Source organism: Camelus ferus, chromosome 12, assembly GCF_009834535.1.
Source record: "Camelus ferus isolate YT-003-E chromosome 12, BCGSAC_Cfer_1.0, whole genome shotgun sequence".
Lineage (NCBI taxonomy): Eukaryota > Metazoa > Chordata > Mammalia > Artiodactyla > Camelidae > Camelus > Camelus ferus.
The window spans coordinates 16,975,056-16,998,086 of NC_045707.1; the positions used below are offsets into that span (position 1 = coordinate 16,975,056).

The 23,031-nt window shown below is 57.4% G+C and overlaps 1 protein-coding gene across 3 annotated transcripts; it reads left to right on the forward strand.

The window, feature by feature from the left end:
• Positions 1-1,260: 1,260 nt before the first annotated feature.
• Positions 1,261-17,844, forward strand: NR4A1 (nuclear receptor subfamily 4 group A member 1). Of its 3 annotated transcripts, XM_014553267.2 has the most exons (8): positions 1,261-1,352; positions 3,304-3,410; positions 12,850-13,727; positions 14,564-14,693; positions 14,981-15,132; positions 15,463-15,665; positions 15,760-15,938; positions 17,007-17,844. In XM_014553267.2, exons 3-8 carry the CDS (start codon positions 12,852-12,854, stop codon positions 17,261-17,263), a joined length of 1,797 nt encoding a protein of 598 aa, XP_014408753.2. In that variant the 5' UTR covers positions 1,261-1,352; positions 3,304-3,410; positions 12,850-12,851; the 3' UTR covers positions 17,264-17,844. The 3 variants fall into 3 exon arrangements, with proteins under 3 accessions (XP_014408753.2, XP_014408755.2, XP_006177780.2); XM_014553269.2 differs by lacking the exon at positions 1,261-1,352 and having other exon boundaries at positions 3,216-3,410; XM_006177718.3 differs by lacking the exons at positions 1,261-1,352; positions 3,304-3,410 and adding an exon at positions 9,837-9,986.
• Positions 17,845-23,031: the final 5,187 nt, after the last annotated feature.

The following is a 23,031-nucleotide window of genomic DNA, read 5'->3' on the forward strand; positions in this document are numbered from 1 at the left end:
TTAGCCTGTGGACCCTGGGTTAAGAGTCAGGAGCCCATCATCCACCACCTGGGGCCTCCTCCTCTGTACTCCCTCTACCTCCCAGTGTGGAAGCATCTACTTCTCTTTCACCAGACCTCATCTCAACCTGAAGGGCAGCCCAATAACCAAGGAAGACCAAGCCTTGGCTGTTCTGCCCTCACCGTGGGGCCCTGTCAAGATAGGAGAGTGCTGAGGAGGGGTGGGGAAAGGGAAGGAGACCCCAGTCAGGGGTCTGGATTGCCCTGACTGAAGGCTTTGACACTGGCAGGGTTGGGAGGAGAGCTTGAAGAGGCTAGAGGGGTGGCACACACAGGTGGCTCTGCAAGTAGAGGCCAGGTGCCCAGAAGTGGTTTGGAATAGGGACCAGGGTCTGGGATTAGCTTTTATTAGCCATTTCTCCTAATAACGATACCACATCTACATATCCAGCACTGTTGTAAGTCCTTTACACACATTAACACATTTTAAGCCTGATGATAACCTTATGGTTGTTAATTATAGAGATGTCGATTACAGATTGCCATTTTTCTAGTTGAGGAACAGAGAGGCTATGTAATTTGCCCCAGGTTACAAGTGATGGAGTCAGGATTTGATCTCAGGCAACAGTGATCCAGCATCCATGCTCTTAGCCACTCCTCCAGGCTGGACCTTCCTGTTTTGTGACTGGAGTCCCTTCAAAGATTTTCTGCAAGTTTCCATTGTTCTGGTTAGAAGGCTGGGCTGCCTGGAGATGGGGGCATGGAGCCCCTGCCCTGTGGGGGCCTCTGAGGCTTTGGGGGTCAGGTTGGAGCCCCTTAAGGAGAGAGGGGTATTCTGTTCTGTCCTCACAATGGCTCTCTTTTCTCTGTGTACAACATGCCCTTTTGTGCACATCAGGGGGCTGGGAGCTGGAATGAGACACCCCTTACCCCACCCAGAAGTGGGGTGTGAGGCTAAGGGGCTGGACACTAGCATGTGTCTCCATGGCTCTGAGATGCCCAGATGCTGTCGGCTGCTCCTGGCCACACCCTACATCCCCAGGAGCTGTTCACTTGGGACATGGGCCCCCAGCCTCCGACGCCCAGCTCAGGGAGGTCCTTGGGCTGGCTTTATCACCCCGGTGCCCTGAGTCCTGCCTCTGTTCCCACTCCTGTGTTTTCTGGCTGTGCTGTCTCCAGGGAATGTCCCTGCTGGCTGGTTTCTCTCCACTCACATTGACTTTCCCTTTGTAGGCCTCCACCATGGACAGAGGCCAGCCCCAGCCCCTCCCTGGTGTCAGCTCCTTCTGCCAGGCCCTGAAGGCCCAAGGGATGGCTGAGTGTTGTTCAAGGTCTGTCAGTCCATCCAGAGTGGTAAGTGCCCTGCTGTTGCCCTTTGTGCACCCTTGGGGCCCTGAGCAGGTGGGGTTGGGGGGCAGAGGTGGATGTGGAGCTGCCTGAAGCGGATGTGGTTTGGGGGATGGAGGGGGAAACCCTGCAGAGGTGGCAGGCAAGGTGCTGCTCAGCGACACGGGGAGATCTGATTTCTTCAATGGTGGGGGTGGTGCGGGGGTGGGGAAGGGGGAAGCCTGACTTTATGAGCAGGACAGGTTGGGGGCTCTGGGGCTGGGTGACAGGGGGCTGTGGGGGATGACAGCTGCTCCCGGAACAGCATGTCCCTGGTTTCAGGAAGCTGCTGGGGTGGGGTTGGGTAACTCAAGGCCAGGCTGGGAGTAGAGTGGGGCAGACCTGGGGCATGGAAGGCTGGCTTGTTCCTAGGATTTAGACACTACACCAGGGAGTGCATGAAGGGAAGGCTGGGACCACCCCATCCCTCCCTGGTAGGGTGATGACGACCCTGTTGCCATTGTGGCAGGCCAGTAGGTCCTGTGGAGTCTGGTGTGGGGAGGTGCCTCTATGTATGGGGAGGGTCTTGCTAACAAAGGGCAGGGACAGACCTTCTACTGTTCATCCAGCACCTGTGAGAGGGAAAATCTCAGGCCTGGGGCCACTGCTAGAGAGATCCTTGGCCATCTAGCTCCCCTCCTCCTCCTGGGGAAGAAGAAACTGAGTTAGAGAGGGGAGAAGGGACTTTTCAAGGTCCTACATGGAGGACGTCTGGAGCCAAGCTTAGAGTGCAGGTCTCCTGGATTCGGGCAAGCCCAGAAGCCTGGTCAGCTTGGACATACCTTCCTTGTCTGAGGATGTTCCAGAGAAGGCACAAGCTGTCTGTGGGTGAGGGGTGGAGTGTGGAAATGGGATTTCCACCAGGCCTTTTCCTGGGGACTTGAGCTAATGGAGGTGGGGCAAGGGCACCATAGTCCTGATTACCGTGTTTACCCGAGAGAGCTAGAGTTCAGCTTGGCGCCCTGCACAGGGACCCTTCTTCCTTCCCCAGAGCAGAGGGCCATCTCTGAGCAACAGCCTCCTTCGGACCTTGAGAAATCCCCAGATAAAACAGGATCTGGCTCAGTATCCCCCCCGACCCCCAAACACTATTGCTTCATGTGGAGTTGGTGTTCAGACTACAGAGAGTCCCAGAAAGGTGGCCAGGGTGGGGAGGGCGGGGTGTCCAGCCCTCTGAGCCTGGAGGGAAGGAGGGGAAGCCCTGGGTAGCATGGCCTCCTGTTCCGGGGCCTGGGCTGGGTATGCACCTGGCCTCCTGCTGGCTGCAGGCTCTGTGCCACCAACCTTGGGCTGGGGCAGGAAGAGGATCACTGTAAGAGGGAGAGGCAGGTGTCCTTGGTCGGCCGGAGATCTGGACTTGAGAAGCACGTGAGTGAAGATGACAGCATCAGGCCAGGTGTCTTTCCCTCTGCTCGGCCCCCACCTCTACCCTCAGCTCAGACTCGGCCTCCTGAGCACCCAGCCTTCCCTCTGGGTACGCAGTGGCTCGGGGCAGAATTGCTCGTGTTCAGTCCGTTGTCTGGGTGATGCTGGTGGTTGGGTGGAATTCCCATGACAGATCTGCTGCCAAGGCCACCCCGAGGGGCTGCCAACAGGGGCCCCGTGAGCGCTAGAGCTGCTGGTCTTGTGACGTGGGCACCTGTCTGCCAGGCCCGGGCATGGACCCAGGGTCACGCTCACGCCGGGTCTCCCGTCAGCTGACTATTTTGGGCTCTTGCTGACCTGAGCCAAAGTCAGGCCTCAGCCAAGAGGGCTCCAAGGCAGCTCCCCCTGTCCCCAGAGCCCGGCTCGTTTCAGCTATATAAACAGGGGAGGATGCACTGGCTTGGAGACAGCTCCACGTCCTGAGCCCACTCAGCTGGTGCACAGCCTCGGCCGGCAGGACAGGCTGACTGGGCAGTCATATCTCTTCCCACAGGACTCCCTGAGGCCACCAGGAAGAGTCCCCAACCAACACCGGGATTCTCCCTTGGTGCAGTTGTCTAGGACCTCTGAGAGTCAAAGCAGATCGTGTGGAAGAAACTGGTGAGTCTTAGGGCTGGGGAAATCGAAGTATCAGGGCTGGGCTGTTGGGTCTTTTTCCACTGTGACTGTCTGCATTGTGGTTCCTTTGGCCTTAAGAAGAGGAGGGGCAGAGGAGGAAGCAAGGGCGGCTGACCCTCTACAGGAATGAGAGTAAAGACTTGACTGCACTTGGATGATGGGAGTTGGACGTGGACCATTTTGTACTTGAGAACCAAGAGATGTGGAAATAGGTGATAAAAATCATGCCATCTCTCTCCTTCCTCAGAGATTTGCAGCAGTGTCTCAATCCTCCTCTCCCATCGACCCAGCTTGGACAAGGTCTGCTCAGGCTAGGGAGGGATGCTGAAGTGAGCTGGGTATCAGTCAGGAACCTGGGCACTGGTCCCTGAGTAGGATCCCTGGGCCCCCAGCTGGTTGGGACTGGGGGTCCAAACCCTCAGCCTGACTTCCCGGAGCCCTCAGCCCCTGCCCTGCCCTCCTTGCCTGGCTTCCCAGCTGGTTTGGTGCCTGAGAAGCAGGGCTGGAGCAAGGTCTGGCAAGTCTGCCAACCAGCTTGCCACAAACACGCTCCCTGGGAGCTGGGCCAGGGCTTTGGCCAGTGTGGAATAAGTGGAGCTCCTTACGTGGGAGGCTCTGTGCTCTCCTTGTCAGTTCTCGAAAAAATATTTTTCCCCTTTCTGAACGTGAGTCTCTAAATGAATCCAGAGCCTGTGACTAAAAATACTTTAACAATAGGAAAATGCATCAGTTTTTCCGGCTGGGGCTCGTTATCAGAGGGTTTTTATTTTGGAATTTGAAATTTTGCCCAGTAAGGCTGGGTGGAGACCTTGGGCAGGGGCAGGAGAATTTGATGGGTTGTTGATGTTCTGCAAGGTGGTGGGAGACCCTCCAAGGGTGGAGGAGAGTGGAGCTGGCCAGGAGCTGAGCAGGCTGAGGGGTACAGAAGGAGATTTGAGGAGGGTGCAAATGAGGCGCGAGCCACCCTTTCCCCAAGGAACTCCGTGATCTTGTCTGCATCTTCCAGCTCTGTCTGGATGTTCTTCCTGAAGTCTAATCCTATTCTTTTCTGCTGTATCTGGATTTCTCCTGGCCTGAGAGGGGGTTGGGGGTTGAGAAATCACCAGGCTGAAGATAACCTCTGTGGAGAGAGGCCTGACTTCCTTAATTAACCAGCTTTCTTTAGAGTATCAATTGAGCACTTGCTGCATACAGTCTGGAGTTTCCCTGGTGCTGAAGGGAGCCACATGTCTGGACATGCTCTCTCAGCCCTGGAGACGGAGAGGTGGGGATGGGGTTACTATTTATCTCTAGTTCTTGAAGAAGGATGGGGCAGTGCCGGCTCCCCAGTCGAGCTGGCAACCCTGGCATCTCCTTTCCCTGCCCACTCCCCAGCCCCCAGACAATGCTCCTGTTTCAATGTTGAGCCTCCCCCTTCTCTTAGCAAATTGAATTCTCCCAGCACTGGGACTTGTGTGTGATGCTGTCAGCATTGGGCAGATGAGGAAACGATCTCAGAGAGGGCAAGGGACTGGCCCTGGGTCACACACCAGCCTTGCTGGCTTCTGGTCAGAGATGTCTCTGACAGTTCCTGTATCTTTTGCTTCTGTTGGGGGCTGGGGTGAGAAGTGGAGGGTGGTAGCTGACTGGCCCATGTCCTTGGGTGCCTGTTTTTGGGGAGGTGACGACACATGTGGTCATGGCGGGGCCTGGGCACGGGTCAGGAGATCAGGCCTGGCCTGACCCTACACCTCCAGTTCCCAAAGCTGTCCATGGAAGCCCCCTGGGGCAGTAGGCAGAGCTTCCCTGCCTGCAGCACAAATCCCCCTGCCAACTGCCAGGGCAGGAAGAGGAAGTGGCTGGGTCAGGGCCGGTGATAGGTCCTGGGGCTTAGGAGGGGAAGCTCCCGGGGCCACTTCTCAGGGGGAGGAGGCAGAGCTCATTCCCTCTGCCCACCCCGCGGGAAGGGTGTGGAGGCCCATGGGTGGGGATTCTCTTGGTGAAAGTAGGGCAAGTTCCTGCCCTCTGCTCAGCAGAGGTGGGGGCCAGCCTGGGGGGGGGGAGCGTGAGAAAGGGGCTGTGCAGTTCCACTTCCTCCATCTCCTATTTACCCACTTCCACGCCCACTGTCTTGGCTAGGGGACGATGGTGCACTTTGGCTGCCCATTTGGGTCCTGCCCTGGGCTATTTACTGTCAAAGATACATGAAGGAACCCCCCCTTATGAGCACATAAGTCCTTGGGTCCCGTCAGATTTGACAAGCAGGGGCCAGGGCCTAGTGAGTGGTTCAGAAAACACACTGCGAGAGGACCCCTTTCTAACATCAGATACGCAGCCTCCCTTTAACTGGAGCTGTGCTCGGAGTATGTGTTGATAGAACCAATACGTAATGAGAAACAGCCACTGTTTCTCTGTGATTTCAGGAGCACACATTTGAATGAGTTTGTACCCCGTAAATTCCAGCAGCATCTGCATCTATTTGAATAAATATGCTTGGCGATTCTGTAAATAAACTTTTATTTCTGAAAGTGTAACATACATAAAAATCATAGGTGTGAAATCTTAAGAGTATATAATTTGATGACTTTTCCATAGGGAACACACCCAGGCAACCATTGTCCCACTGGAATGTTTCTAGTCCCCCCAAAGACCCCCTCGTAGGCACTGCTGTTTTCAACTTACAGGTCATATGTGTACCTGTCTCTGTGGCGCACTTGTAAGGATCAAGGCTCTCGGGGCCAGAAGCCACAGCTCTGGAGTTCAGAGTCAAGGGCAGTAGGTCCAGCACAGAACTGGGAGTTAGGGCACCTGAGTCTGAGTCCTGTCCCGAAGCTGCCATCTCCTCATTTATAAAATGTGAGTGGTAATTCCAAACTTGGAAAGTTAGGGAGAAGATTAAGTGGAAGAATCCATGTGAAGTGCCTGGGCTGAGGTCTGACCTGTGATTGGTATTCCCTCTCCCCCTGCCCCCAAACCCTCCAGTGAAAAGGTGTTAATTTTTGAGTTAGGCTGGTCCAGGAGGGTGGAATATGAATCTAATGGGTCTTAGAGGATCAATAGGATTAGAGTAGAAGGAAGAGGAACAATGTGCCCAATGGGTGGTGGGACCATTTAGCCCAGGGTCCTGATACTTGGGCAGCAGGGAGCTGGGGATGATGAGGGCAGATTGGTGGGCTGTGCTGTGCAGTGGGAGCCTGACCTTGAGCAGCTGTCTCTTGTCTCCAATACAGCATCTTTCCTAGCCTTTCCTGTGTTATCACCGCCCTGCCTTACCTTCTGGTCCTTGCCTCTAGTTTTGGACACCTCTCCCATCATTACCTGTCCCTGCCTGCCTCCTACCTCTTCCTCAAGGAGCTGTTTACTCTGGCCTTGCTATTAAAGGCTGGGGTTGAAGGGGTGTCTCCTTGGATTCTCCATCCAGCCTTGGACCAGCTTATGTACTAAGCCTCCCAAAGTCTGCATCAGTTATGGCTTTTCAAGAGTTCCACCTTAGCTGGATCCCACCTCCCTCAGAGCCCCAGGCCACCCTCCCTGGAGGGCCAGCAGGGATGAGGCCCGGGGTCCCCAAGCCCCTCTCCCTCCCTCCCCTCTGTCTTAGGCTAGGTTCTCTCTGGCTGTGTTCCCAAGAGGAACTCTGCCCTTTTCTCCTTATTTCCTTATTTTCAGAGTGTAGTGTGCTCAGAGCCACCAGCATCCCCTGGCTCCACAAGCATGGCCAGGTGGCAGCTGCAGTTGCCCTCTCTCCCTCTGCTTCTGGGGCAGCAGGCTGAAGCCTCCAAACCTGCAGCCTCATGGGGACATGGGGCCAGGGTTGCTGGCACAGATCTGAAGGCTAGATGCTGAGATGTGGAAATTTAGGCTGGGGGCCTGGACAGCTCCTCATCACACTTGAGTTCCCTGGGGTTCCTGGGTGGGCCTCCCATGAGAGGGTAGGGATGGTCTGTGTTGCTTTTTACAAATGGAAAGTGGTGGGGGAGAAAGGGGGTGCTAGGGCTCAAGGTGGGCTCAGCTCTCAAAGAGCCATTAAGGGTGCAGCTAATATACCTATTTTTGCTGGTGAGGATAAGCAGGAAGAACACTGACCTGGCTAATCACCTTTTGCTAACATATCAGAATTATTTTTATTTTCTGAGAAAGGCCCCGCTGGGGTTGGGGAGGCATCGCAGGGTCGGGTGGGAGGCTAGGTGAGGAAATCAACCCAGACTTGCTTGTGCTTCTGAGCAAAGTGCAGCTCCTCTGGGCTCTAATCTGGAAAATGGGAGAGCATGAATTATATTATATATATATATATATTTGAAATATATATATATATTTGATATATCTGATATGTATATCTATCTACCTATACTTCTCTATATCCCTATCTATCTATTCCTGAAACCATCCTTTTTCCCCCCAAGTATAATCCTACGCAAAAGCCCAAGACAAAGAAAAACAAAACTTTGGATGAAGTAGGGTAGGGATCCTGGACGGGTCCCTTCACATCATCCTGCCCACGCTTGCCCTTCACCCAGGTGATCTTGAAGGATCTTCGGAAGATGGTTAGGAAAGTCCGGAGCTCTCTGAAGACCAATCCTTGCTGAGACTGTACGCTGAGATGGGGGAGCTATGCTAGGTCCTGACGGGATCACTGAATGAGACTGGTGTTACATGAAGACTGCTCCATCCGTGGTGGACAGTAGGGTTTGGAAAGGGGAGAAAGCTGGTTAAGGGGCAGTATCTTAATGGGCGTGGGCAAGGAGAGGAGTAAGTCACTGGCCTCACTCAGCTGGTCTGCTGCCTTCAGGCACCAGTGGGGCATGGGCTATGGCTGGCAATAGGAACAGGGATCCAAGATAGGTTCCAGAATAGAATTTCAGAAACAAATGGAAAGTTGCATGTGGGGCATCAGGAGCAGAGATGGGGTGGCGGACAGGGAGTTCAGACATGGCAGGCTCTGTCTGGAATGGGTGAAGTTTGAGGTGCTGGTGGGACCTTTGAGTGGGCAGAAGTAAAAGTTGGAGACCAGGGGGTGGGAAAACTGAGATGCGGGTGAGAGGAGAAGTGAGGAGCAGGAAGTGCCTCAAGGGTAAAGGGAAGTGCTGGAGGGTGACCGGATGACCTGAGTGGGGTCCGTGGGTGCAGGCTCAGTGTGCGCTTGCCGGGGAGCTGAGGTGGGGTGGGTGGAGGGGCTCTCTTCTCCTAAATAGTAGCCTTTCTCTCTTATCTAGCAGGTGAGAGCTCCCCAGACTTCGGGCAGAAAGTGGGGAGGGGTGCCAGCCAGCCTGGGGAAGGCTGCAGATGCCCGGATGCAGCCCTGCCAGGGCGCTCCCGGGGGCAGGTGACTCTCTTCACTGGTGTTGGCGACGAGGTGGGAGGGTGCGTACTCCCTGATCATAGACGGGGAGGGTGTGAAGAGATGCCCCCTAGAGATGTAGTTAGTGGCGGAGTTCCACCCCAGTGTGCCACCACCTTGCTGTGTGACCTTGAGCAAATGCCATTATTTTTCTGAGCCTGTTTACTTATAAAATGGGGAAGAGTCGGCACAAATTTGAAAATATTTCTCAGGCTCCACCCGGTTCTGAAATTCGGTAATTTCCCAACCAGAGTGCTCTCACTCTGTCAGGGACTGGCGAGCGTAGTGGTGAGAAATCAAGTTCACCGTGTGAAGCACGGCCCATTGGCCTATCTTGGGTTTAGCGAATCCCTGCCCTCCGGAAGGTACTTTGCATGAGAAACTGAGGGGAGGGAATAAGGGGGGGGTGCGGGGGTTGGGGGGAGTAGTGTGGTGTCTGACGTCCCTGGGGCAACCTCTCAGCCCGAGACCTTGCTGGGGCAGACGGGTCAAGTGCACTGGCAGCGCTGGGGCTGAGGTGGGGGCGCAGGTTCCCCGGGGTGCGTCCCTGAGTTACCAGTCCCAGCGCTAGGCCTGCCCGGGCCGCCCAGCAGGGCAGTGGACACCCTAGGCTAGCGGGAAGGGCTGGGGTGGGTGCAAAGGCGGAGCCGGACACGGTTGTGGCTCCCGGGAGCAGTCGGAGATCCTCGTCGGGGGAAGCCCCGCGGCCGGCCGCGCGCTAGAGCGCCCCCTTCTCCGGCTCTGGCCCTCTGGTCAGTTATTTCGGCCGCTGCGGCCCCCGGGCCGGGTCCTGGGTCTGGCTGGGGGGAGCCTTGCAAGTCCGCGAACTGCTATTTTTAGCCGGCGCGGCGGGCGCGAGGGGACTATTTATAGATCAAACAATCCGCGCTCCCTGCGTCAATGGAACCCCGCGTGCGTCACGCGCGCAGACATTCCAGGCCCCCCCTCTCGCCCCGCCCCCTCGGGCTCCCCGTCCCCGCGCCTCCCCCTGGCCGCCTCCCGCCGGAACCGCGCCGCCCCCCGCGCCCTTGTATGGCCAAAGCTCGCCGGGCCGCGTGCGTCAGTGGCGCCCCCGCCCCTCCCCATGCGTCACGGAGCGCTTAAGAGCTGGGTCCTGCGCGGCCGGGAGTCCCAGTGGTGGAGGCTGCGAAAGTTGGGGGAGTGTGCAGAATCGCAGGAGCGCACGCGGGACCAGGCTGCGACTTGGGGCGCTGGTCCCGGGCAGGGGGAGCAGGAGCCGACGGGTAGGTGCCCTACGGAGAGCGTGCACCTCAGCAGGGCTCTCTATTTTGTTTTCTGGGGGTTGTTGCGTGAAGGAGATGGATGTTCGCACGGGCAGAAAGGATGTTTTAGGGTCAGCGTGAAGGAGGGCGGGTATAGGATGCAGCTCTGGCGTTGGGGGTTAGTGGTTGGAACGGAATGAGGACCCAGATCGGACTGGAGTCTGCTGGGTGCGGGGGGTGTCTGTGCAAGGTGAAAGCCACAGAGGGTTAGGTTGTTGCTAGCTGTGGGGACTTGTTCAGTAGTAGGCTGGCTGGAGTTCAGTCTCCTAGGGTCCATTAGTAGGCACAGAGCGCCGGGGACTTAAGTGCTGATGGGGGTCTGAGTAGTGGGTGGGGGAGAAGGTGCACAGAACTTGGGCTGCTGAGATCTGACTCCTACAAGGATTAGATTTCCAAAAGGGACTCCTTCCTAGCTTGTCCCTGGCCCTAGTTGTTTTCTTAACACTTTAGAGGCTGTCGCTTAGTTTGTAGGGATCCTCAGGCCAAAGTTTCTGCCTGAACTATCTTAGGAGAAGTCTGGATTGCCGAAGCAAATGGCCAGTATTGGTGGCTGAACTGTGGAGGGACGTTGCTACTGTGTGTTGGAATAGAGGAGTCTTCTTAGGGGCAGGGTCTCTGGAAGCACTGGGAATATTGTTTTTGCTGTAGCTTGGTGATGTGTGTGTGTGTGTGTGTGTGTGTGTGTGTGTGTGTGTTTGTGTGTGTGTCAGTAGGGGGCGGGGGGGAGAGAGAGGTGGAAACCCTGGTTGTGTGTGTGTTTGTGTGTGTGTGTGTGTGTGTGTGTGTAAGAGAGGGAGAGGGAGAGGGAGAGAGAGGGTGGAAACCCTGGTCCTCAGGGATCCCGGATAGGAGTTGCTAATGTTTCAGTCTCTGGTGTAGTACCACCTAGAGGATACACCCTCCCCCATAGTCTCTGTTGGATCATACAGGTAGGGTGCAGCCTGAGGCTTGTTCAGCATAACAGGTGCAAACCACGTTGTTGCCAGGACCTGCCTGAAGCCGGATTCTCCTTGCCCCCTCCTTCAACCCCGCCTCTTCCTCCTCCTTGCCGCTCCCCCCACCACAAGGCTAGACGTAGGTCCATATCTTGTGTCATTAAGTACCTGCAGGAAGCCGGGAGTCAGGGGTAGTTTGGCGGGGGGGGGGGGGGGGGCGTTGATCCGGGTGTGGGACGTCCAAGTGGAGAAACGGGATTTGAATAAGGCTGGAACACCCAGCCCTGCTTAGCTGCTGCCTCTCCTTCTCCACCCCAAATCCATCCCTTGCCCAGGCTGTCCTAGTGCAGGCAGACGTGGCCACCCTTATCTCTTGCAGGTGCTATATGCCTGTGGACAGGTGCCACTGAGTGGGTGGGGCCAGAGTTTCTAGGGGCTCTGTTGTCTGGGACGGTAGTGGGAGTGTCAGGCCAGGGGTGGAGCTGCCCTGTCTAGGGCCAAGGAGGTGGGAGAAAGGCTAGAATCAGAGAACTCCCTGGGATCTTGGCCAGGAAATGATGCCAGCCTTTGCCCCCTCCTGTTATCCCCCCTGATTATGGCACTCTTTGTTCCAACTTGCTTTCTTACTCAGCCTCCCTCCCTGACCCATGAGCCCTGGGGTCATGTAGACCCCAGGCTAGGAGTTAGGATGGGAAACTGTTCCAGAGCCCCCTCTGTGTTAGTTTTTGACTGATCTGTGAACTTAAGGATCCCCCCGAATGATGCTCTGTCTGCTTCTTCAGGCTTCTCAGGATTGGAGGGTGCAACCCTCTTCGCCTGAACTCATGGACTCATCAGGGCACAGACACTCTTTAGTGGAGGGACCCAGGGTTCCATCCGCCCATGAACAGGCTCCTTCTCCCTGCTGCATAGCCACATCAAGTCTTCTGCTGGCCTCTGCATTCTCTTATGGAAATAACAGGGAGAAATACTTTGGGGGTAGCAGAGAAATTTTTCTTCAGGACTGCCCATTCTCCTGGAAGTCCACGGGGCTGCTGTCTTCTCCCTTATGCTCCCCTTTCCAGGCATATGGCCTTTAAGGGTCTGAAGCCAGGTTACCCGATCCCTTGGGGAGCTGGGGACTGAGTGAGGAGACTGGGCTCCCGCCCTCTTTGCTTCTGGGAGCATCCCAGGCAGCGCAGAGTGGGTACCCATCCCCAGATGGCAGGACTGGGGTGAGCGTGGGATCTACAGCCTTTGCTCAGTATGTAAGGGGGGGCGGGGATGGAGGGGACAGGCTCATCACTGCATAGGCTGCTTTCTTAGGCAGCTGGAACTTCACTCCCAGCTCCTCTTCCATTTTCAGGATGTCCTTCTGCCCAGGCACTGTGTGGGGAGGAGGAAAGGAGGTTTTGCAGAGGCTGGGCCCCTGCCTGGGAGTATTCCCAGAAGTGCCAGGTTAGAGGAACAGCATATCTGCTCCCTGGGCTCAGACTTTGCCTGTCTGCCTCTCCCACCCACCCTTCTCCCAGCCCCGACCCGTGCTTTACCCAGTGAGGGAGGGGCAGGGGGCTGGAGGAACACAGCTTTCCCCTGTTCCAGCAGAGAAATGCTGGCCAGATGCCTTCTCTAGGGTTCCCAGGCTGCTGGGGTGTGGCTGGCCTTCCGACTGAGCCCACTCTTGCTGGGCCATTGCCCGGGGGCTTTATGACATGGAGGTTGAGATGGTGCTCTGGTTTGGGGCCAGGATTCCTGAGTTCCATGGTGGGCCGTGGCCCTAATGCCTCAGTGTCCCATGTCTGGCTGGGATTCCTGCCACCTGGCTGCTCAGGGGCCTATACTTAGAGGTCAGGCTTCAGGCTTCTCTTACTGACTCCCCCCTCCCTCCCTTTGGTCTCCTCCCTCTCCAGAGATGCCCTGTATCCAAGCCCAATATGGGACACCAGCACCAAGCCCAGGAGCCTGTGACCACCTGGCAAGCGACCCTCTGACCCCTGAGCTCAGCAAGCCCAACATGGACCTGGCTAGCCCCGAGGCGGCCCCCGCTGTCCCCACTGCCTTGCCCAGCTTCAGCACCTTCATGGACGGCTACACAGGGGAGTTTGACACCTTCCTCTACCAGCTGCCGGGAACAGCCCAGCCGTGCTCCTCGGCTTCCTCCTCGGCCTCCTCTACATCCTCATCGTCGGCCACCTCCCCCGCCTCTGCTTCCTTCAAGTTCGAGGACTTCCAGGTGTACGGCTGCTATCCTGGCACCCTGAGTGGCCCCCTGGATGAGACCCTGTCCTCCAGCGGCTCTGACTACTATGGCAGTCCCTGCTCAGCTCCGTCACCGTCCACGCCTAGCTTCCAGCCACCCCAGCTCTCTCCCTGGGACGGCTCCTTCGGCCCCTTCTCACCCAGCCAGACTTATGAAGGCCTGCGGGCATGGACAGAGCAGCTGCCCAAGGCTTCTGGGCACCCCCAGCCACCGGCCTTCTTTTCCTTCAGCCCTCCAGCTGGTCCCAGTCCCAGCCTGGCCCAAAGCCCCCTGAAGCTGTTCCCCTCACAGGCTGCCCACCAGCTGGGAGAGAGAGAGAGCTATTCCATGCCAACAGCTTTCCCAGGCCTGGTGCCCACTTCTCCACACCTTGATGGCTCGGGGATGCTGGATGCACCCGTGAGCTCAGCCAAGGCCCGGAGTGGGGCTCCAGGTGGAAGCGAGGGCCGCTGTGCTGTGTGTGGGGACAACGCTTCATGCCAGCATTATGGCGTCCGCACCTGCGAGGGCTGCAAGGGCTTCTTCAAGGTACTGGGCTGCCCTGGGTGTCACTTTTTATGAAAAGTGGGCCAGGCTGTTCTCTTACCCCAGTGGGGTCTGTGGTAGCATCCCTTGGGTTCTCCTCCCAACAAGTCCTGCCCTTTAGGAAGAGGGCAGGTCTGCCAGGTGGGCCACTGTCCTGGGGACCCATAGATGGCAGGGGGCTGGGACTGAGGCATGCAGGGCCAGTGGGACTGTAGAAAGATGGAGGGAGGGGTGAGATTTGGGCAGAAGGTGCAGGCTGCAGGGGTACCCAGGAGGGGAAGTTCTGTTGACCAGCCTCTGGTTCTCCCCTGCCTGGCCTACCCCCACTCAAGGTCCTGGTGGGAAGGGGGCCCCAGGCACTCGTGTTCCTGGCACAAGATGAAAGGATCTGGGAAGAGGGCTTGGTGCTTGAGGGCTGGGGGTGGACTTGGGAACAGGCTGTGTGTTTGTCCCGACTCTGGGTGCCTGCTTAGCTTCCTGTCCCCACCCCCAGCCCTTCCTCAGCCCTCCTGAGTCTGCCCCAGGGAAGGGGCTGGTGGACACAGGCATTTTAAGAAATATAGGTGTCTGGGCTGCCGAGGAGCCCCTTGCCCCTAATCTTGTGTTCTGAGGGTCTTCCTTCTGAGGCAGAACCCTCACCCAATGTCCCCAAGACTTTTTTCTTCCTCCCCCCACCCCTCCATCACTCCCTCCCCTGCCACCCAAATGTTAGAAAAATAGCTGTGAACAGAGAGCGCTTTTGTCTGCGATGGCAGTAGGATCTGGACGGTCCCCTCCCCTGGGCTCCCCCCACCCCACCCCATTCTCTGACAGCCTGTTCCGTGTTGCCCCCCCTCCAGCGCACAGTGCAGAAAAATGCCAAGTACATCTGCCTGGCTAACAAGGACTGCCCTGTGGACAAGAGGCGGCGAAACCGCTGCCAGTTCTGCCGCTTCCAGAAGTGCCTGGCTGTGGGCATGGTGAAGGAAGGTGGGTGGCTGGGACCCACTCGGCGGGAGAGAGGTGGGCCTGAGCCGGGTGGGGCAGGCAGAGCTCCCCAGACATCTGTGCTCGTGGGCCACAGGTGGGAGCACGGCTGGACCTTATCTCCACCCCCACCTCCACTCCACCTGCCTGCCTTGTGGTGGGGGAGGTCCCTGAAGGGCCCCTTCAATCTTGGAGGCTCTAGGTCCTTGGAGTTGGGGTACTTCCCAGCATGGGTGTGCACATCCGGGGCTGAGTCCCTTCCTCCCTCACGTCTACCCATTTCTCTGCAGTTGTCCGGACAGACAGCCTGAAGGGGCGGCGGGGACGGCTCCCTTCAAAGCCCAAGCAGCCCCCAGACGCCTCCCCTGCCCATCTCCTCACCTCCCTGGTCCGGGCACACCTGGACTCAGGGCCCAGCACTTCCAAACTGGACTACTCCAAGGTGAGGCCCCACCCACCCCACATTCAGTGCCTTCCTACATATTAGAACCCTCTCCACCCCAAGTTCCACACATTGAAAAAAGAGGAGGCCCCTCTGGGCTGACCAGATGGAAAAATGTACCCCTTTGGGTGGTGGCCAATTAGAAAAATGTGCTCCTTCCAGCAGCCACAGCCCTGGGTTAATAGGCAAGAATTGGCAACTGCGCGTGGGCGGAATCTCAGCTCCGCTCACCCTGGGACCTGGCATCCGAGGGCATGACATGGCTGTATGTGGAGGCCTTGGTGCGGGGCTTTTCCCTGGGGTGCTGACCCCCCGGGGACTGCCCCCTAGTTCCAGGAGCTGGTCCTGCCCCACTTCGGGAAGGAGGATGCCGGGGACGTGCAGCAGTTCTACGACCTGCTCTCCGGTTCCCTGGAGGTTATCCGCAAGTGGGCCGAGAAGATCCCGGGCTTTGCCGAGCTGTCGCCGGGTGACCAGGACCTGCTGCTGGACTCAGCCTTCCTGGAGCTCTTCATCCTGCGCCTGGCCTACCGGTGAGCCTCCCGCTGTCCGCTCAGCCCTTGCCCTGCCACCCTGCTGCCCTGCCCTCGAGCCTCGCTGACTGTCACCTGTGTTCCTGCCTGCCAGGTCTAAGCCAGCTGAGGGGAAGCTCATCTTCTGCTCAGGCCTGGTGCTACACCGGCTGCAGTGCGCCCGAGGCTTCGGGGACTGGATCGACAGCATCCTGGCCTTCTCTCGGTCCCTGCACAGCTTGGTTGTCGACATCCCTGCCTTCGCCTGCCTCTCTGCACTTGTCCTCATCACAGGTGAGTGCCCAGACTGGGGAGATGGGGAGGGCTTAAGGGCCTGGCCCTGGGTGGGCTGGCATCTGGAGCTTCCTGGGCCCCCACACTGTGAAGTGAGGCTGACCAGGTGCAGAGCGGGGCCAGCACAGCTCCGGGCAACACAGCTGGTAGGCAGCAGAGCCAGGGCGAGGGCTGAGCTGCAGCTGCTGCAAAGCCCAGCCAGCCTGTGAATTAGCCCAGACTACCCAGGATCCTAACTGTAAGTGTCATGTGTGGCCTAAGGTTTGGGTTTGTTTTTAAAATCTTAATTATGTTACCTACAGGGAATTTTCACAAACCCAGCGCAGGCACATAAACAGGGCCTAGATCAAGAAACAGATGTGACCAGTACCCCAGAACCCCTCCTTGTGCCCCTTCCAGCCATCAGCTCCCCCAAGGGTAACTGTTACCCTGACTCCTAACAGGACAGATGAGCCATACTTGCTGTGTACTTTATGGCAATATAATTATGCAGGATAGACTTTTTGGTGTTAAATGTGGAGGTTTTCAGATCTCCTTATTCTTTAAAGTACCAGAACCTGCCCCCATCTCTTTTTCACTGAATTTTTAAAATTTAAATTCCACAGGCTACATAGGACAAAAAACTGTAGGACAAAATCTAAGGCACTGTAGGCCGCAGACAGAGTGGAGGGTTCTGAGGGCTGTTCACCCTGATGGTGGTGTCTGCAACACTGCTGCTCAAACCTGGGACTTCTCACAACAGCCTGGGGGAAAAACCCAAAAAACAATAAAACAACACTGGCCCAGTCAGAAAGCCTGCTTAGAGTTTTTTTTAATGACCTTAGGCAAGTCATTTAACCTCTCTGGGCCTCAGTTTCTCACTTGGGAGATGAGGCTAATGAGCATTACTGCCTTCCTGGGCCCCTGATGGGGTGCAGAAATGGGCTCACGTGTGTGAACGTGCTTTTGCAAAGTGCAGAGGGGTGTGGGAGATGGTCAGTGACAGCAGTTTGGGGGCCCTGGGGGAGGCTGGGTCTTCAGGGGTGTCTGGTCCTCAGCTGTGTGGCTAATTCTGCACCGTTCCCGCAGACCGGCACGGGCTGCAGGAGCCGCGGCGCGTGGAGGAGCTGCAGAACCGCATCGCCAGCTGCCTGAAGGAGCACGTCTCGGCCGAGGCCGGTGAGCCCCAGCCGGCCAGCTGCCTGTCGCGCCTGCTGGGCAAGCTGCCTGAGCTGCGGACCCTGTGCACCCAGGGCCTGCAGCGCATCTTCTACCTCAAGCTGGAGGACTTGGTGCCCCCTCCACCCATTGTGGACAAGATCTTTATGGACACACTGCCCTTCTGACCCCAACCCGGGAACACGCGTGCACTGTGTATGTACGCTCGGACGCCACCCCACGTGCCTTTTAGCCCATGGCCCACGGACCTCCGGAGCACCACCCCAGGCCCGGGCCTGAGCTGCAGACTGGCCGGCTCTCCCCGGCTTGCCCTGGGAGGTCGGCAGGGAGCTCACGCCCTGGGGGAGGGGAATGCATTCACGGGGTGACCCCTACTATTTGTCTTACTCCCCCAGCCCAGCCCTGGCCTTCATGTTTTTGTAAGATAAACCGTTTTTAACACACACACACCGCCATGCTGTAAATAAGCCGAATGCTGCTGTAAATACAGGAAGGAAGAGGTTGAGGTGGGAGTAGGGGCTGGGAGGGGAGGGAGGGGGCCCCCACCGGCCTGGGCCCGCCTGTCCCAGCCTCCTCCTACTTGCTCTCTCTTCCCAGCCTCCTTCCACATGTACATAAACTCACTCTAAGAGGAAGACAAATGACAGATTCTGACATTTATATTTGTGTATTTTCCTGAATTTATAGTATGTGACTTTTCTGATTAATATATTTAATATATTGAATAAAAAATAGACATGTAGCTGAAGCTGGGATCCTGTCTCCCTCTCTGGCACCCTCCCCCACACCACACCCCATAATTACATAAGCGACAGAGGTGGCTCCCCATAAATCGTGGATGTTACCAACCTGAGCTAACAGGCCTCAGTTTACTCAGCTCATTTCCCAGGGGTGAGAGCACTGGCTTTGGCTCTAAGTTCTTAACCTGGGGCGATGGGCTCTAATTCGACTTCCACGTCTGTAAAATGGGGTGGGACCCCCCCCACCCCTCGGGCTGCTGGGATTGTGGGAGTGCTGGGTGGTGCTCAGTTTAGGACTGGGGACCGGGCAGCCCAGAATGACGGTAGCAGCTGTAGTTCCTCAGTGTAGGTTTTTCCATCCCCATTTTCAGCATTCCTCCCCACGTGCCTAGCACCCCAGCAACAGGATCCAGGTTGATGGTGGCCCTTGCCCTCTTAGGAGGAAAATTGTTCCGAGGCTACTATGTGTGCCAAGGTGCCCCCTCGTAGGTTCTCCGACCCCCCAAGCTCATCAGATGCTCAGGTGTCTTAAAGTGCAGGTTCCTAGGCTCTACCGCAGAGACTTGGACTTGAAGAGGGGTGGGGCGCATGGGTCTCTACTCTTACCAAGCACCCACTCTTGAGAAACATGAGCATAAATTAACCCTCTGAGGTCCAAGGTGGCTGGTGGCCAGGCAGGGTCTGGCCCCTCACTGTGCTCAGTGCCCTCGCAGCCTCATCTTGTACTCAAGGACCCTGTAGGAGCCTTGGAGCAGTGTCCCTCGCACCCATTCCTCACAACCTTTGGCCCAGGGCCCCTGATCCTCCACCTCCACGGCCCTTGGGAACTGGTTGGACGAGGGCAGCACTTCCTGGATGGAAGTTCAACAAAATAGGCTCTGCTCTGAAGCAGGACAGGATCCAGGCCCTTCCCCGAGGCTCCGGCCCCAGCCTGCAGGTTCTCCCAGGGAGTCCCAAACACCTGCCGTCCTGGAGTTCTGGGAAGACAGTCCAGCCCCAGGTCTTCTGAAGGGTCCATGTGTGGTTAGGCTGGGGAGTCCTGGGCCCTTGCATGGTGACCACCCCCCCAACACCCCCAATGTGGACTTCTAAGCATGTGTCCCGGCACCCTCTGCCCTGGGACCCTGAAACAGCCTTTGTCACAGCAGTGGCACCTGGCAAGGTGGGGGTGGGGTGGGGTGGTTGGGCGATCAGCTTCTGTTCTCCGCCCTGCCTCCAACTCCATGCAGCTCTCTGAGGTACCCCTTTTCCTCACTGAGCCTTGGTTTCCCTGTCTGTCTCGTGGGGAGGTGAGCCTGGAGGCAGTACTCTGGCCAGGAGCAGAGCTTGCTGGGAAATCTCCCACCAGCTGTGGCTGGTCAGAGTCCCTCTTTCTTTGGGTTGCAGACGGATGTGGAACACAGGGCAAGCCCCTGGGGAAGGAGAAAGGTGCAGGGGTCAGGAAGGAGAGGGCAGTGGAGAAATTTGGTCCCTATAGGTATCTAGGCCCCATAGTCATGATGGTAGCTACCACATATCATGACCCATCACCCACTAGGTTGTTTTCATATGATGCTTGTTACTCCTAGCCCTCAATACCACCATATGAGGAAAGCGTGATTACCCCACTTTCCAGTCAGGCAACACAGCAGAGTGGCAGAGAGCAAGGACTTGACAACCAGACTGCCTGGCATTAAATCTTGGCTCCAGCTTTTACTGGCTGTGGAATCGGGTACGTTACTTAACCTTTCTGTGCCTCAGTGTCTTCGTCTATAAATGGGGAAAATAGTGGTACCTATTTCAGAAAGTTATTACAGTGACCACATTAATGAATGTATACAAAGTGTTTCCAACAGTGCCTGCCATGTAGCAAGCACTCGATAAATAACAGCTATTGTTTTCACCAAAGAGGAGAATTTATTTCAGAGGAAAGGAAATGACTTTCCCAAGGTCACTTGACTTCTAAGTGGCTGAACTGGGTGTGTCTAACTACTTACCATCAGGTATCCCTGCCCAGGGTCTTGTAAATAAAAGACACTCCATGCATGGTGGCTCCTCTCCAGGACCCTGGCTATTGGGGTACAGGGTTGGGGGGCTGATTTCTCCAGTACCGCCCTGCCCCACCCAAGGGCTGGAGCCTGGAGGCAGGCCCTTTCTTCTCAACTGGAAGAACTGGCCTTCGAGTCTTGCTAGGGGCCGGGAGGGCGAACAAGGGGGCATTGAGCCTGGTGGGGCCTCACAATGGCGGCTCTGTCCCTGTGGCCCGGGGGCTGGGCCGTTTCCGTCGGGGACAATAGTCAAAAGGCAGTGACGCCGGCAGAGCCTGGAATCCCGGGCGGGATTTTCCAAGGCCTCAAAGCCCGCTGTTTGTCTTCACAGGAGACCCAGGAAGCCTGACTCCCTGTCTCCCCCCAACCCCACCCACGCTAGGTCCAGGCCCAGAGGCCCAGCCCGGAGGTGCTACTGTGACTGGGGATGGTGGCTCTGAGGTCTAGGGTCTGAGTGGGAGCTCTACACCCCAGGGGTCTGTGCCTGATGGCCCTTCCTTGGGCCCTGGGACAGAGGAAGCTGCCCCACACCTGGACGTGGTTATGGAAGGACGTGGCCTGGGTCGGCCTCAAGGAGGCGGAGAAGCTTCTGAAGGGCACAGGCAACTACCTGATAATTGAGCCTTACGGTTGGTTCTGGGTGTCCAGTGCACTGGGCTGTGCGGTAGCCAGCTCTGGCTGCAGAGGGGAGCCTGTGAGAGAGCCTGTCCGAGGTGGGAGGCCACTGTGTGGTGGGTGGCTGGACAGTCCATGGTGATGTTCTTCCATGTCCATGGGATAGCTTTGTTGGGCCTGTTCTGGTTGAGGGCAGGGCTGGGTCCCCCTCATGTGAGAGCTGGGCCTGGGAATTCCCATGGTGTTTTAGCTTAAATCTGGATGAGCCCTAGACCCACCAAGCCCCTGACTTTAGCAGTGAGCCCAGGACGGCTGGGCCTTCTCAGCACATGAGGCTGAAGGGGTGAGCCTCAGTCCATCCATCTTGCCACCCTGTCAGGCCTGGCCTTGAAGCACCACATCACAGCCGGCAGCTGCTCTGTGCTCCCTGGAACAGCCAGAACGGTCCCAAAGCTCTGCTCCAACCCACTCCAGGCTCAGGCCGCTGCCAGCCTTGCCCTGGCCCCAGGCTGGGGGTTGTTTGGTTAAGGCCGAGACTGCGTGGTGGGACTCGACTCGGAAGCCTCTAGCCCGCGGTGGTAAGGGCAGGGAGGACCCAGTGCAAGGCTGAGGAAACCCTCCTCCACTCCCCCAGTATGTCCTTCCCCACACAGCTGGGGACATTCTGAGGGCAGGAGGTACGTTTGGTGCATTCCAGGGTCCCCAGCTGGACTCAGAGCTGCCTGAGGGCAATGGGGCCCTGGGGGCTCTGGCCTTGACGTCTACCTCCCGCCCCCCTACCCCTAAGCCCATGCTGCAGTCGTCCTGCCCACTGCCCTAGCTCCCCTTTGCCTTCTGCTGGGCCCTGACCCTGCTAGGCCGGCGGGGGGGGGGGGGGGCATTTGAGGTCTCTTCAAGGTCTCACCCAGGTGCTGGCTCAGGACCATAAATCATGCCAGCATGGCTGTGGGGGCTGGGGTGGCAGCTGGACCGGGGAGGGGAGTGCGGGGGGTGGGGCCCGTCCCAGGACATGCTGCGTTAGCAGGAAGCAATGCCCAACTGCGAGCCGGGCTGGGTGCTGACTGTTGCTGCCCTAGTCCAGGCACATCAGAGGGAAAGGCTCCCACCCAGGGAGTCCAGCCTTGGGGGAGACCAAGCAGGAGACCTGGACCCCATCCCAGGTAACTGGGATACCATGAGGATAGATACAGAGGTGATCCCCGCCCGACAGGAAACTGAGGACAGAAAAGCAGCCCCCCAGGAGTAGGTGGAGAGACTCCCTCACCAGGGGTGGGGTAAATAGCCCTCTCCTTTAGCAAGGAGAGTCACACAGAATCCTCTGCCCCAAAGAACAACAGACACTCACACACCATCCAGAGGAACAGAGACTCAGACCTTGCAGGAAGGAGAGATTGACCCTTTCTTCCCCCGGGACAGACATAGAAATAAAGCCCCACCCCAACTTGGCCAGAGAGACAAATGCGTAGATCTTCTCAGAGAAAGTGACACACCACCCTTCCCCAACATGGAAGGACAGAGCCCCGTGTATTCCAGGGGGACAGGTAGCAGATATGCCACCTCCCGCCCAGTCCAGGTCTAGAGGCCGCCTGATGGCTGGGAGGCACCTCTTTCTCACGCTCTCTGCCACTCTCTCGTCCGCCCAGCCATTTCCTCTGCCTTGGAGATGGAGCGGGGGGGAGGCTGGGAGTGACATCCCAGAAAGGATGAGAGGTGGAGGAGCCCCTGCCCAGGATTCCAGGGGGCAGATGTCAGAAGGGATCAGCTGGTCCTCACCACCCCCAGCGCCTGGTTCGGGTGAGAGGGTCAGCAGGCAGGGTGCCGGTGACCCAGCCAAGCTGGCCGCTGTCAGGAGCCCCCGGCCTGACGTCAGGCCTACTCATTGTTGCTGCTGGGGCTTGAGTCATTCCCTGTGACGCACTGGGGTCAGCCCTGGAGCGGCTGGGGGTGGCCTGCAGGGCCAGCTTCAGGGCTCAGCTCTCCCCTGGGCACACTAGGATGGGGTGGGGCCATCCGAGGCCACATTCACTATGTAAAGCCAGCTGCCTACTCCCAAGGTCTTGGGTTGGCCTTCAAGGTCCCTCCAAAGGCCTTCACTGCAGGCAGGCCTCAGAGGGCCTTCGCTGGTCGCCTTGCCTGCCTGGCTGGCCATGGCTTTGGCTGAGAAGTCAGCTCCCTCTGTCCTGGCCTCTCCTGCCTCAGAACTCCCAGTATCCACCCTCAGCCCTCAATAAGACCTCTCCCTCCAGCTCCTTTCTTTCCCCTTTCCAGAAATCCTCCCCAGAATAATTCCCTGAAGCTCCACTTCTTCCTGGAATCGCCAGCCCCTCTTCCTGTCCATCTCCTCAGGTTGGAGTCTTGTGTTCTCTGCAGCAGTCCCGGTTTTCTGCTGGTGCCCAGTCACCGCCCACCTTGCTGAGAGCAGGCCTTGGGACTCCTCTTCACTCTGAATGTGTCACTTTCTATTCCAGGCCACGGGCATCTCTCTGGGATGACAGCTGTCCCTTCCATCCTGGCCCCCTTTGGCCCCTGCAAAACCTGCTGCCATTCTCCATA

Coding starts and splice junctions, on each gene's coding strand:
- NR4A1 (XM_014553267.2), top strand. CDS start 12,852: ATGCCCTGTATCCAAGCCCAATATGGGACACCAGCACCAAGCCCAGGA. Junction 13,728..14,563: donor GCTGCAAGGGCTTCTTCAAG/GTACTGGGCTGC, acceptor CCCCCCCTCCAG/CGCACAGTGCAGAAAAATGC. Junction 14,694..14,980: donor TGTGGGCATGGTGAAGGAAG/GTGGGTGGCTGG, acceptor ATTTCTCTGCAG/TTGTCCGGACAGACAGCCTG.